Source organism: Apaloderma vittatum, unplaced genomic scaffold, assembly GCF_000703405.1.
Source record: "Apaloderma vittatum isolate BGI_N311 unplaced genomic scaffold, ASM70340v1 scaffold12017, whole genome shotgun sequence".
In the NCBI taxonomy this organism is placed as follows: Eukaryota; Metazoa; Chordata; class Aves; order Trogoniformes; family Trogonidae; genus Apaloderma; species Apaloderma vittatum.
The window spans coordinates 19,723-32,692 of NW_009727871.1; the positions used below are offsets into that span (position 1 = coordinate 19,723).

At 43.7% G+C, this 12,970-nt stretch overlaps 1 protein-coding gene across 1 annotated transcript in view; it reads left to right on the plus strand.

The window, feature by feature from the left end:
• The first annotated feature begins 10,971 nt into the window (after window positions 1-10,971).
• Window positions 10,972-12,970, plus strand: part of LOC104277268 (general transcription factor IIE subunit 1-like) — a 3,632-nt gene continuing 1,633 nt past the window's right edge. The window contains exons 1-2 of the mRNA XM_009873853.1: window positions 10,972-11,419; window positions 12,884-12,970. The exon at window positions 12,884-12,970 is cut by the window's right edge and continues 133 nt beyond it. Of these exons, the coding sequence (XP_009872155.1) occupies window positions 10,972-11,419; window positions 12,884-12,970 (535 nt within the window). The remainder of the gene's footprint in view (window positions 11,420-12,883) is intronic.

The following is a 12,970-nucleotide window of genomic DNA, read 5'->3' on the forward strand; positions in this document are numbered from 1 at the left end:
AGGTGTACATGCACCATCTGCTAAGAGATGGAAACAGTTCTTTTACGCTAGTCAGGTCCTGCAGCAGAAGGTTTGCCTTCTGCATGAGGCAGGTGGGAAAAAGAAGTGACTGGATGAAGAGGGGAAAACAGGGGGAAAAAGAAAGAAGAAGGAAAAAAAAAAGAGCAGGAGTCAGAGCATCAGGAGGATGTTAAAGGACAGCAAAGTAAAAGAGAACAGGAGGAAAGCCAAGAGTGGCAGGCTATGAAGATCTAGCAACTGCCATTATTCCCTTAGTTGAGTGTTTCTTTGCCGACATCTGAAAGACCAACCGAACTGTGCCTCCCCACCCACAGCAGCTATGTGGTTAGCCGCTGCTGCTACCACATTTTTTCAAATTATGCTGAGAGACAGTAGATCTAACCAGTGGTTCTCCAGGTGCCTAGACCCCTGAGCTGGAAGACAGGGACAGGGAGCAGAATGAAGTGCCCATAATCCAAGGAGAAATGATTGGTAACATGCTACACCACTTAGAAGCACACAGGTCTATGGGGGCGAGTGGGACCCACTCAAAGGCACTGAGGCAGCTGGCAGAAGTGCTCACCAAGCCACCTTCCATTGTTTACCAGTAGTCCTGGCTAACCGGGGAGGGCCCACTGGACTGGAAGTTGGTAGGTGTGACACCCATGTACAAGATGAGCCAGAAGGAGAATCTGGAGAAGTGCAGGCCTGTCGGTCTGACCTCGGCATCAGAGAAAGTTATGGAGCAGGTCATCTTGAGTACCATCACGTGGCATGTACAGGAAAACCAGGTGGTCAGGCCTAGTCAGCATGCATTTATGAAAGGCAGGTCCTGCTTGACTAATCTCATCTCCTATGACGTGACCCACTTTCTCGGTGAGGGAAAGGCTATGGATGTCATCTACCTTTTACTAAAGCCTTTGACACCGTCTCCCATTGCATCCTCCTGGAGAAACTGGCTGCTCACTGGCTGGGAAACTGGCTCGATGGCTGGGCCCAAAGAGTGGGGGTGAAAGGAGTTAAATCCAGCTGGTGTCTGGTCACAAGTGGTGTGCCCCAGGGCTCAGTATTTGGGCCAGCCCCATTTAATATCTTTATCAAGGATCTGGATTTTGGTTTTCCTATACGTGAGTCAAAGTTATAGGACGAGCAGCTAATGTGTTGCCCTGATGGAAACAGCCTTTGCATAGCTGGAACAAAAGGTCAAACACAAGAAGACATGTAATTTTCAGAATAAGGAAGTTTCAAAACAAGGACGGTAGGCGAGGATATCAGATGACTAATTGGGCAACAAAAGTCACAGGCTTTGTGCAAAGCCTTATGAGGAGCAGCTGAGAGAACTGGGGTTATTCAGCCTGGAGAAAAGGAGGCTGAGGGGAGACCTTATGACTTTGGAAGTTAGAGGGAGGTGGGTGTCAGTCTCTTCTCCCTACTAGCTAGTGATAGGACATAAGGAAATGGTGTCAAGTTGCACCAGAGGAAGTTTACTTTGGATATTAGGAAAAATTTCTTCACTGAAAGGGTTGTTAAGCACCGGAACAGGCTCCCCAGAGAAGTGGTTGAGTCACCATCCCTGGAGGTATTTAACAGACAGGTAGATATGGTGCTTAGGAATATGGTTTAGTGGTGGACTTGGCAGTGCTGGATTAACGATTGGACTTGACAATCTTAAAGGTCTCTTCCAACCTAAAAAATTCTATGGTTCTAAACTGATCCTCTAAGAAAAGGATATTGAAGTGAAAAATACATATTATCCCAAGCAACCATTCTTTAGGTTTAAAAGCAAGATAAGTTACATTAAAAGTATAAAACCATAGAACCGTTTTGGCAGGAAGAGACCTGCAAGATCATTGAGTCCAACCTTTGTCTTAGCCCTATCACCACCACTAACCCATGTCCCTCAGCACAACATCCACCTGTGTCTTAAACACCTCCAGGGATGGCGACTCTACCACCTCCCTGAGCAGGCTGTTCCAGTGCCTGACAACGCCTTCACTGAAGAAATTCTTCCTAATATCCAACCTGAAACTCCCCTGGTGCAACTTAAGGCCATTTCCCCTTGTCCTATCACTCACCACTAGGGAGAACAGACCAACCCTTGTGTCGCTACAATCTCCTTTCAGGTAGTTGTAGAGAGTGATAGGGTCTCCCTTCAGTCTCCTCCAGACTAAACAGCCCCAGATTCCTCAGCTTTTCCTCATACAACACATGCTCCAAATCCTTTATGAGCTCCATAGCCCACCTCTGTACCCTCTCCAGCACCTCAATGTCCCTCTTGTAGTGAGGAACCCTAAATTGGACACAGTACTTAAGATGAGGCCTCACCAAAGCTGAGTACAGGGGCAGGATCACCTCCCTGCTCCTGCTGACACAACCATTCCTGACACAGGCCAGGATGCCGTTGGCCTTCTTGGCCACCTGGGCACGAGCTCCATAGCCCACCTCTGTACCCTCTCCAGCACCTCAATGTCCCTCTTGTAGTGAGGAACCCTAAATTGGACACAGTACTTAAGATGAGGCCTCACCAAAGCTGAGTACAGGGGCAGGATCACCTCCCTGCTCCTGCTGACACAACCATTCCTGACACAGGCCAGGATGCCGTTGGCCTTCTTGGCCACCTGGGCACACTACTGGCTCATGTTCAGCTGGCCATCTACTAACATCCCCAGGTCCCATCCTGCGTGGCAGTTCTCCTCCTCCCCAAGCCTGTGGCGCTGCCAGGGGTTGTTGAGGCGAAAGTGCAGGATTCGGTATTTGGATTCATTGAAACTCACATAATCCAGCCTATCTAAATCCCTCTACAGAGCCTCCCTACCCTCAAGGAGATAGACACTTCCACCCAGCTTGGTGTCATCTGCAAACGTACTAAGGGTGCACTCTATGCCCTTATCCAAATCATTAATGGAAACGTTAAAGAGGACTGGGCTCGATGCTGAGCCCTGGGGGACACCACTCGTGACCGGCCAACTGCCTTTCACTCCATCAACCGCAACTCTTCGGACCCTGCTCTGGCAGGGGGGTTGGACTAGATGGTCTTTTGAGGTCCCTTCCAACCCCTAACAGTCTGTGATTCTGTGACTCTGCCATCTCACCAGTTTTTTACCCAGCAAAGTGTAAGCCCATCCAAGCCAAGAGCAGTCAGTTTCTCTAGGAGAATATTCTGGGCAACAGTGTCAACTGCCTTACTAAGGTCAAGGTAGACAAAATCCACAGCCTTTCCTTCATCAAATACACTAAGGCTGTGAAGTGTCCAGAAGCCTACAAGTGTTGCAGACACTCGTTCACCTTCCATTTTGGATCAAGTACAGTCTTTTTGTATAACTATAAAGAAGGCAATGCCTTGCAAAAGAAAGGATGATGTTACAGATAAGGCAGGTCTAAGTACCTAATGGGACAAGTGAATTCTCACCCCAGTTCTGCAAGGTGCTGCACAGGCAACCCAGTAAGCTGTGTTCTTTGACGCACACCCAGTCTGTGATACCAGTGGTTGTATTTTGGAAGTACTGATCACAGTGGCAATCAAGACAGAGGGAGCTATGCTGCAATCATACAAAGCACTGTAAAAGGTATCCTAATTTTTTTTAATCAGTTCAGGCTCTCAAAATTATCCAGCAATCTTTGTTTCCAATTCTGTACCTCAGAGTTCTACATGTGATGCAGGCACAATATCCTCTCTCTTTGAAGACACTGAGAAGATTACAACATAAACTAATAACAAAAAAAATAGGTCTAAAGCCCTCAAACAAAGTTCCTTTAAATTATACTAGCATGCCTTCAAGGATCATGGAATTAAGTAATACAGGTTGAACACCACAGGAAAACTGATAAGAAAATTTAATTATCTCAATGCAGGGCTTGGATGGCCCACAAAATAAGCAGGGCTCTGAGGCCACACACTGAGTGCTGAACATTAACCCCCCACACACACTGGCTGAAGCAGAGACTTTGTGAAAGGGTGAGCATGGGGAAAAAGAGATGCGGCTGCGTGATTAAGAGCCCTGTATTTACAGAGCAGCAAGCTACATACAGGCACTTAATATAATCCTGGTGTTTTCTTGTTTTGCAGTACTCCAATGTGCAGAGTAGATAGAGATTTTATTTTTTAAACTGAGTGCTGCCTATCACTTGGTGTGGAGAATACAAGATACAGCAGAAGGTAGCTTCCACGTGCCTATCTGGGGAAAGGCAGAACAGTGGCTGTTGAGCCTGAAGAGAACAATATAGCAACTTACAACAGCTGTTTACCTAAGGTACACATCACACCCTCCTACCAACCCATCTACACCAACCTCTGCTCTGCCAACAGGTGAAACATACTGCATTTGCTCTGTGAGGACTTGATTACACCTTTGCCCCTAGAGCAGCAACCCACTCATTTTCTCCTTCAAGCTATGATCACACTCTATATTTATTTCTCCCACCTGAGACTGCTCAGTTGATTATCTGCCTACTTTTCGAGTCGCTTGCAAGTGCAGTGCATGCCTGTACCACTTGAGATAAACACCCCAGCCACCCAAACGCATTTGAAACAAAGCCAGGTGACTTTTGCCTATCCCCGTCTCAAGCTCCCACTTTCAGTAGTGTTGCTGTTACACAACATCACAACAACATACTGGCACAAATCCTGCTTCCCACAGCTCTCAGTCCCAGGGCTATCCACAGTCAGAAATACCTGCTCAAATAATAATTTTTTTTCATATTTTTTGGCTTGCAATTTTCACTCCTGCTCTGAGCAAGGCAGAACAAAGGCAGCACAGCATAAGCTCACGCAGAATTGCCTTCCAGCCACCAAACAGGCAGGCAGGTGGTTGACCAGCACTTTTGCTACATGGAGATTTACTTCTGCTATGTGGAGGTTAACTGTCCTTGCCAAACAACCCCGGTGTTGTCAGGCTCAGCTTGCACAGGTGATTGTGATTTCCTGTTTCTGAAAGCGGTGTTACCAGCCTGACCAACACTCTCCTTCAGAAAGCTGTTTCATGTTTTCTTGTGATCTGGTTCCACATCTCCACAAGCGGGCTGAGGAGTGTCACATTAATAACAACACTGAGGTTACCCGAGGCTTTCCCTGCTCAAAACACTCGTCGAGGAAACTGACAGGTATTATTTGTTGCAAACATTTCCCACAGACTAAAGCCGACAGGTACCAGCAAGTACTGTTGCTCCTTTGCATTTTCTACTGTAACATGAGAACAAAGGAGCATACTTGAGAACCACTATATGGAACAAGGTATATCTGCTTTATTTTACCTGTGTGATCATTTTAAATTTGCAGTTGAAAGTTTATGCCAATGACACTTCTCAGCTGTGGGTATCTCCCAAATATTTTCTTGTTCAACAGAACAAAAAAGAAGAGTAGCAGGGCTTTTCCCAGCATAGGCAATGAAACCAGTCCCAGCTACTATAAATCACAAGGAAGAGCAGAGCTAATATCAGCAATTTTTTTTAGAGTCACTTCTTCCCACAGTTTCTAAGCTGCAGTCTCAAACCTTTCAAATATTTTCACATCTAAATTCTTGCCACAGCTACTACAATATGAGATTTCTTTTCTGGTATCGACTATTTCTCAGAGGCACTGGCTTCTTTAGCGACATTTACCGACACCAGTTCCCAACCTGTGCTATGCCAACAAACGCCCCCACCTTTGGGGCTCTCTGTGGACTCACGTGCCAGGTAAATTGGAGAGTCAGAACTCTAGCAACAAACAGCAGAAACAAAAGCACAAAACATGCTGTGACACATACCTAGAAGACCTAAGTCACATCACTACAAACCTGCAGCCTCCACTTTGCATATATAAAAAACCATGCAAGAGATGCTTACATACGGGATGGAGTATGATGATTGCAATCCTAACAGAATTCAGCATTTTAAGCCAGGACTGTACAGCACCTGACAACCTTATTTCAACATTGTTTTTAGAAACAGATGTTTAGCCCATGAAAGGAAATAATAGTATCTGTAACTGTATCTTCTAGAAAAACACAGTGAAAAATTGCTTTTTGTTTCCTTTTGAAGGCATAAACCACCTAAAAAAGATGACTAAGTGAAAATGCAAGAACAAAGTAGACATATAAATTCCATCATTTTTCTTTGCAGGTCAAGTTTCCAGGTTTGCTTGGTTACAAAATTCTCTAAGTGCAAATTATGTAAATTATGTATACTAAATATTTGATTTGCAGCAACAACGAGTTAATTATTATGTTACTTCTAGTCTTCTAAAGTCATGCTAATGAAAACACTAATCAAATATTGCAGTCACTTACATTTTCACTCCTTGCCTGTTGTAGGTGGATTTCATTGAGCAATAAGATTTATAACTTTATCATGATGCAATGTATGTAAGGCTGAATTCATTTAGTGGCTAATGAAATGTGATTTGGGGACTCTTGCTCCACCTGGGTGATAAATTAGGGCTTATCACAGATAGGTCTAGGAAAAGGCTGGGAAATATTTAAGCTTGTTTTGCAGTTACTTTGGGTTCTTAGGAAAGGAGTGATTCTTCCAGAGCCTGAAATTTTCTGTCTAGGCAAAAGAGGTAACAATAAAGTTTTTAAGTTATTTGCAAATGCTATGGTTATATGAAGTCTGGCAAAGGACTGCTTTAATAAATCTTTTTGGTTTAGTTCCTTTTATAAAGTGTGAGGATGGGTAGTTTGTCTTCTCAGGTAGTTCAGGTACAATGTTAATGAAGCAACTGGCTTCAGAGCAACCTTGCAGAACTTGCTCTCTATGATGCCTGTTAACTTGAAATTCTGCTTTTGATAGTTACCTGCCAGCACAAGCAGCAACTCTGTGTAGGTTTCCCATAGCAAAATGATGATCCTAAAGGTAGTTCCTGCTTATGGGGAAAATAGGGCATTTCATTCCTCTCTCCTTGATGAAGATTATAGTGGTTCTGTATTAACTATAAGTAGAAGGGCCTCTCTAGCATCTGTTACTGAATAATCTTAAACACAATCAGTGTAATAAGAAAGTAGCTTCTACCCTCATAAAAATTAGTATTTTAAAAGTAGCTAAAGGTAGAAGCTAGATTGCGACTTGTAAGATATCTTGTCTACACATGCTATCAGCTGAAAAACAGAAAAAAAAATCTGTATGAATAGCAAAATACTTGTCTTCTTAACACAAACTGTAGCTCAGACGAGGAGCAGATTCAGGTTTAAAGTCCTTGTCTCTCTGCAGGGAGCTGCTCCTCTTCCTCCTCCTTTTTTCAGTAAGCATGGTCTCAAGCTCCTCTTAAAGGAGAACTGCTGCCTGTGAACTGAAAACTACACAACAGCTTTTAAACATCAGCAGTTTTCTGGAATTGTGAGACTTTAGATTTGGCAATTATAAAATGGAGAGGTTGTTGAAAATGGACTGGAGAAATACAACCTCCAATAAACCAAAGCACTGTAGACAACATTTTCCCCCATTTTGATTTTATGTAGTTTTTACTATGAAATACAGGCAGTATTGGTTCTTTTGTAGCTTAAAGGAACACTTCTTGAGGGGGTTGTATTTTCCATGAATGTTCTTTATTCAGGGCAAATTCAGCCATTTTTGTAAAAGAAAGCTATTTCTTTTTACACTGAACTACAGGCTTGACTATCTAAATTTCCACTGCAAAAGGACAGTGGGTTCTATGGATTTTTTTCTTGAAAAAAAGCTTTTCACTTGTCTCCCAGGATATATTTATGATGTTTACACTATATGCTTATGTATGGGGCAGGTTCTGTTGGGTGAGTGTAGTGGGTTTTTTGTAGGAGGTGGTTTTGGTGGTTTGTTGGTTTTTTTTTTTCCTCTTTTCTTGAGTAATTTACACAATTTTAAGACTCTGGTTCTGAAGAGCTTTTAACAACAAGGCGCTCAGAGGCACTTCAGCACAGTCCAGACTTCCTTGCACTTCAGAGGACCGCTCATTTTAAAGATGCAAGTACGCAATGTAAGTCTGGGATAAGGAGTCATCCAGAGAATTGATAGGTCAGCAAACATCAAGCTTACATTTCAAGTCCTACTTCTTCCTTAATGATGTCATCTACTTATCACACTCCCTTCGAAATTACTTCGTTTTGTATTTGACGTGGGGAAAGGCAAAACAGTCATGAGACCTGCTTCTTAATACAAGTCCTTCAAGTTTAAGGGTTCTACCCCCATTAGCCAAGGACTAGATGCAGAAGTGGTTTAGTTCTTGATTTCTGTAGGGCCACGATCCAGCTGGTGAAGCTGCCCTTAGCATTTCTCAGTGGGGCTGGCCTAGGTTACAGATGCATGATGGCTGCTTTGCTTTGCTTTGGGCCTGAACTGGAGGCCACAGTGCCTCCATCCTGTCGGCTGTTTGCCCACAGTGTGGAGGGACGAGTCTCAGTGCTCTCCGGAGCCTGAGGAGACTCAAAGTCATGCTCCTGAGCTTCGGAGCTGGGTCTTTCTGAAGACACTGTCCATCCTTTCTTTCTGCCAAGTACAAGCCACTGCACAGAAACAAATGTCAAGTTTGTGAGGTCATAAAGGGGAAGAAAGAGAAGTCTTTAGCATAAGTTAGCATATTTTTCTATGGAAGAAGTGTAATGTTTTTCTGTGCTCCAGAAATCTTGTGGTTTACGCTCAAGTGCCTTTGGAGTTAAAACACTGGAGAATAGATGTGGAAATGTGGCACATAGCCCTGGGTCAAAAGCATTAATTTTAAGCTGTCCAGCACACCAGTAGGTTCTCTGCTGTCTGAAGCTTCTTGGCTATTCTCAATATCTATATCGTATCTTCTGTGTAACATTTTCCTGACTTCAAAGGAAAGCCTACTCAGCTCAAGGAGCCCTTGCTGTGGAAGGGAAAATGAAAATTGCCTACTGAGTGCAGCTGAGGCACAAACATGGTCGAGCCACGCAAGGATAGCCACTGCATTTGGTAATTTGTTATCCAGTAGGTCTGAGTGAGGTTTAATCTGTCAGAAAATGCACCAGCAACGTGAGGTTGCTCATCCATCAAGAAAGAGGAGGAGATGGGACTGCAGTCAAAAAGATTTTATTAAACTTCTGTTCTCTTTTAAGCAGATGGAATTCCTGATTCTTGACTAGAGTATGTCCCTGTCCCACCAAAGGCACATCCGCATGCACGTACACAGACAGTGTGTCATGCCCTTGCTAGGGCTTGACTGGCAGCAAGAACAGGATTTAGCTTTTAGGAGATGTGGTTGAACACAAACTCAAGGTCCTGTGCTTTTCTGCATAAGGAAGGGAGTATTGTCTAGTCACGCAATGAGCTACGCTGCCCTGCTAACATGACAGTCACATGCCCTGTAGTTAAGCCTCTTTTGAGGATTAGGGCAAAGAAGAAATGAAAGAATAGAACTATAGCAAGAATAATGAAAATAAGAGAAATATTGCTTCTTCCTTGAGGCTTTTCTGAAAAAGCATAAAAATGTTCTTCTTACAGTTTGAGGAGGACTTTCAAGGAACTGACTGACATTCCCAAAGCATCTCTCTTAATTATGGTTAAATTTAACTCTCCTGGAACAGAAGAATTTAGGTTAGACAGGACCTCTGGAAGCCATCTGGTCCAACCTTTGCTCATGGCACAACTGATTTCAAGGCAGGGTCAGGCTGCTCAGGTTCTTGTCCAGTTGAATTACAGAGACTTGACTTCCACCCTGGGCAGCCTATTCTAGTGTTTCCCCACTCTACCTGTGGGAAATTTAGGTCAGTGCAGTGCTATTGCCTTCAGGGTTTCTATCCTCAGATCAGCAGGTTTACACTTGGTTTAGGTTACCCAAAAGGAAGTGCTTTTCCTGCCAGAGGCAAATTTAATTATGGCTCAACTACTGGGCTAGTGTGAATAGGTTTTGTTCATTTAACTGGGGTTTCCGATGGAGGTTGTCTGGAAGAAGCTCTATATAGCAATATGCAATTACCTGGGCTTGAGCAAGGTTCCCCCTCAGCAGCGGGTGCCAGTGCTGGCAACGTACCATGCAATAACGCGCCAGCCCACTATCCACCTACTTTCTGATCCAGTGGCTACACCAGCACTATTTGGCTGCATGTTGCATGGTTTCTATGCAATGCAACCTGGCTAGAGGCTGTGCTATCAAATATTGCCGTAGAATTTTAACGTGCCTTGAAGAAGGGAATTGGGATGTGCCTGTATTGAAACATAGCTCAATTCTTTTCTTCTCTCCACTCCTTACAAATAAGAAACCATTATGTTGGTCTGATTAAAATTAGTTACATTCTAGTTAACAGGATTAGTTATTGCCCTATCTCCTATTTCTTCAGGGGAGAAGAGTACTAAGGTGGAAAATGTTCTTCTTCCAATGTTCCCTGGTGATTCAGTGTGGTGGAACAAGCAGGCACAGCTCCAAGCACCCTGTGCTGAGTGAGGGCAGTGCTAGACAAGATGGAGCATCCTGTGCTCCAGCTTTGCTAGGCTGTTGTTTGACCACAGTAGCCAGCAGAAAAATCACAGAGAGCAAGCTAAAAGACACTCAAATACCTCTCATGGCCCTGCCAAAAAGGGGGATACAGTTTCACCTCTTTCACACACTGTTATGAACTAAACTAAAAGTTTCTTGCCCAGCCTGTGCCCTGTGCTTTACTTCTGAAGGCACAGTGTTCACTTCAGAGCTTACCTGGCTGGCCATGAATGAAAACAAATACTTTAGGCAGGCCTAGACATGTCAGTTAACTGTGCTGTCTTCTCTACAGAGGATTATGATGATCTTTCTGTAACCTGTTTTCCTTGATATCTTCTGGGGATTTTTACACAAGAGGACACAAATATTTCAGGTGTGATTACTGTACCTCAAGATTAGCTGGTACCTTCCCATGCTCAGGTCAAGGATTTTACATTAATCTATTCAGTGCAGCATCTTGCAGAAGCGCAGCACAGCAAATGACCTGCTTCATACCCACCTGTGAGCGCTCAGAAAGGTTCACTACAGCTCACCTCCCTTCTGCTTGTTGCGCAGTTCTTCTCTTCCTGCCAGTTCTGCAGCCCCTGATGGAAAAGCAAAACGTTATCACGGAGGTCCCAGCAGCCCTAAAGCGCCTGGCCAAATACATAGTACGTGGCTTCTATGGAGTAGAGTGCTCCCTCGCCCTCGATATACTGATCCGCTACCCCTGCATAAAAGAGGATGACTTGTTAGAGTTGCTCAAGTATGAGCGTAAACAGCTGCGCACCATCCTCAACATGCTCAAGGCAGACAAGTTTGTGAAGCTGCGTGTGCGAGTTGAAACGGGGCCTAACGGGAAGAGCACAAGGCACAGTTACTATTACATCAATTACAAGGTGCTCGTGGATGTGGTAAAATACAAACTGGATCACATACGCCGGAGAATAGAAGCAGATGAGCGGGATTCAAGTACCAGGTCCTCTTTTAAATGTCCATCTTGCTCCAACACTTACACAGACCTGCAAGCTGATCAGCTCTTCGATGTATTTACAGGTATGTTGCTTCTGTTGCTTATTTGCTTGTCTTAAAAAACAACTCTGATAGCATAAAACTGGCTCTGTGTGGTTTTGCAACGAAAGTGTGTTTGTTTGGATATACTTCTTGTTTGCTGGTGGACAAGGACCTAGCACAGGAGAAGCTGGGAGGTGAGGATAAGAGAAAAAGCTGTCTCTGTAGAACAGACCAAGCAAGAAGAGTAGTTTTAAATACACGAGCTGGCATTGAGATTTCAGCTTTAAGGCCTCAGCTTTCCTACGAACAAGATGCTTAACCTGGTTTAAGATTACTCATCCAAGTCTTGTGAGTTCCACTTCCTCATATCACAACGAAAACACATAACACACTCAGTTTGGAATGTTGCTAGTTCATAGAATCATAGAATGGCCTAGGTTGGAAGGGACCTTAGAGATCATTTAATCCAACCTCTCTGTCATGGGCAGGGACGCCACCTCTCGACTAGACCAGGCAACACATGGGGACTGAGTGGGAATCGAACCCACGACCTCGGTGTTGTCGTTGTCAGCACCGTGCTCTAACTGACTGAGTTAATCCATTTGTGTACTTGATTCTTCTGATGGAAGACTCGGGACAAGATGGAGCCACGTACTGTAATGAGCATCTTGCAGCTCAGAGGAAAGTCCTGTCACTCCTGTGCTGGAAACTGGGAAGTACAGGTTCCTCCAGGGCAACACAACACATCCACAGTAGAACTGGCATCAGAGCTTGCGGGTTTCTCTTCTATAAAATCAAAATAACTAAACAGAGAGTACTCTTTCACACTGAGTTAAAATGATATCATACTATGTGATGCATTACTCTAAATGCAGCTACTGCGTTAACATCTGGGTCATGGTGTGTGGAAAGCATGCCAGAGCCAGGGAGAACGAATTTGGTATGAGTAACTTGACATGTTGAAGGTGGAGTTAGTGTACTGTCAGTTAGCAAAAACCATCTCTTTGTTCTAAATGGTGGGACTTTGTCAAGTTACTGAAAAGGTTGGTAATACAGTTTAGTAGAATGTGCTTTTTTTTTTTTTGCTTAGGACATAAATAGGGTTTTAGCGTATGTTTTGATTTCTAAATGAGTCTTTTTGAAATTTAGAACTCTGAACAACTAAAACCACAAGCTATTTATCCTTGCAAATGTCTTTTTCTTACATTATGAACCAAGAAAAAATTAGAGAAGAAAAAATAAACCTTACTGATGATACTCCATATCTAGCTAACTTTACTTTTTCCCCAATATAGATATTTCTCTGGCATAGCACGTGTGTGAACTAGTCCTCCTGAAAAAAAAAAAAGGCTTGCCTCTACAACTTAAGTTCCCCCAGTTAATGTAAACAAATGGATAAAGTCAGAATACTTTGGTAATTGTCCAGGCAGTGGATTTCTTAACAAAGTACTGCTGACCTTTTGCACACTATGAACATGAGAATTTCCGATTTGGATAATGTTGCAGAGACTTTACGCTGCACTTACTGCAACACTGAAGTAGAGGAAGATGCCTCAGCACTTCCTAAGCACGACGCTCGAACCTTGATTGCAA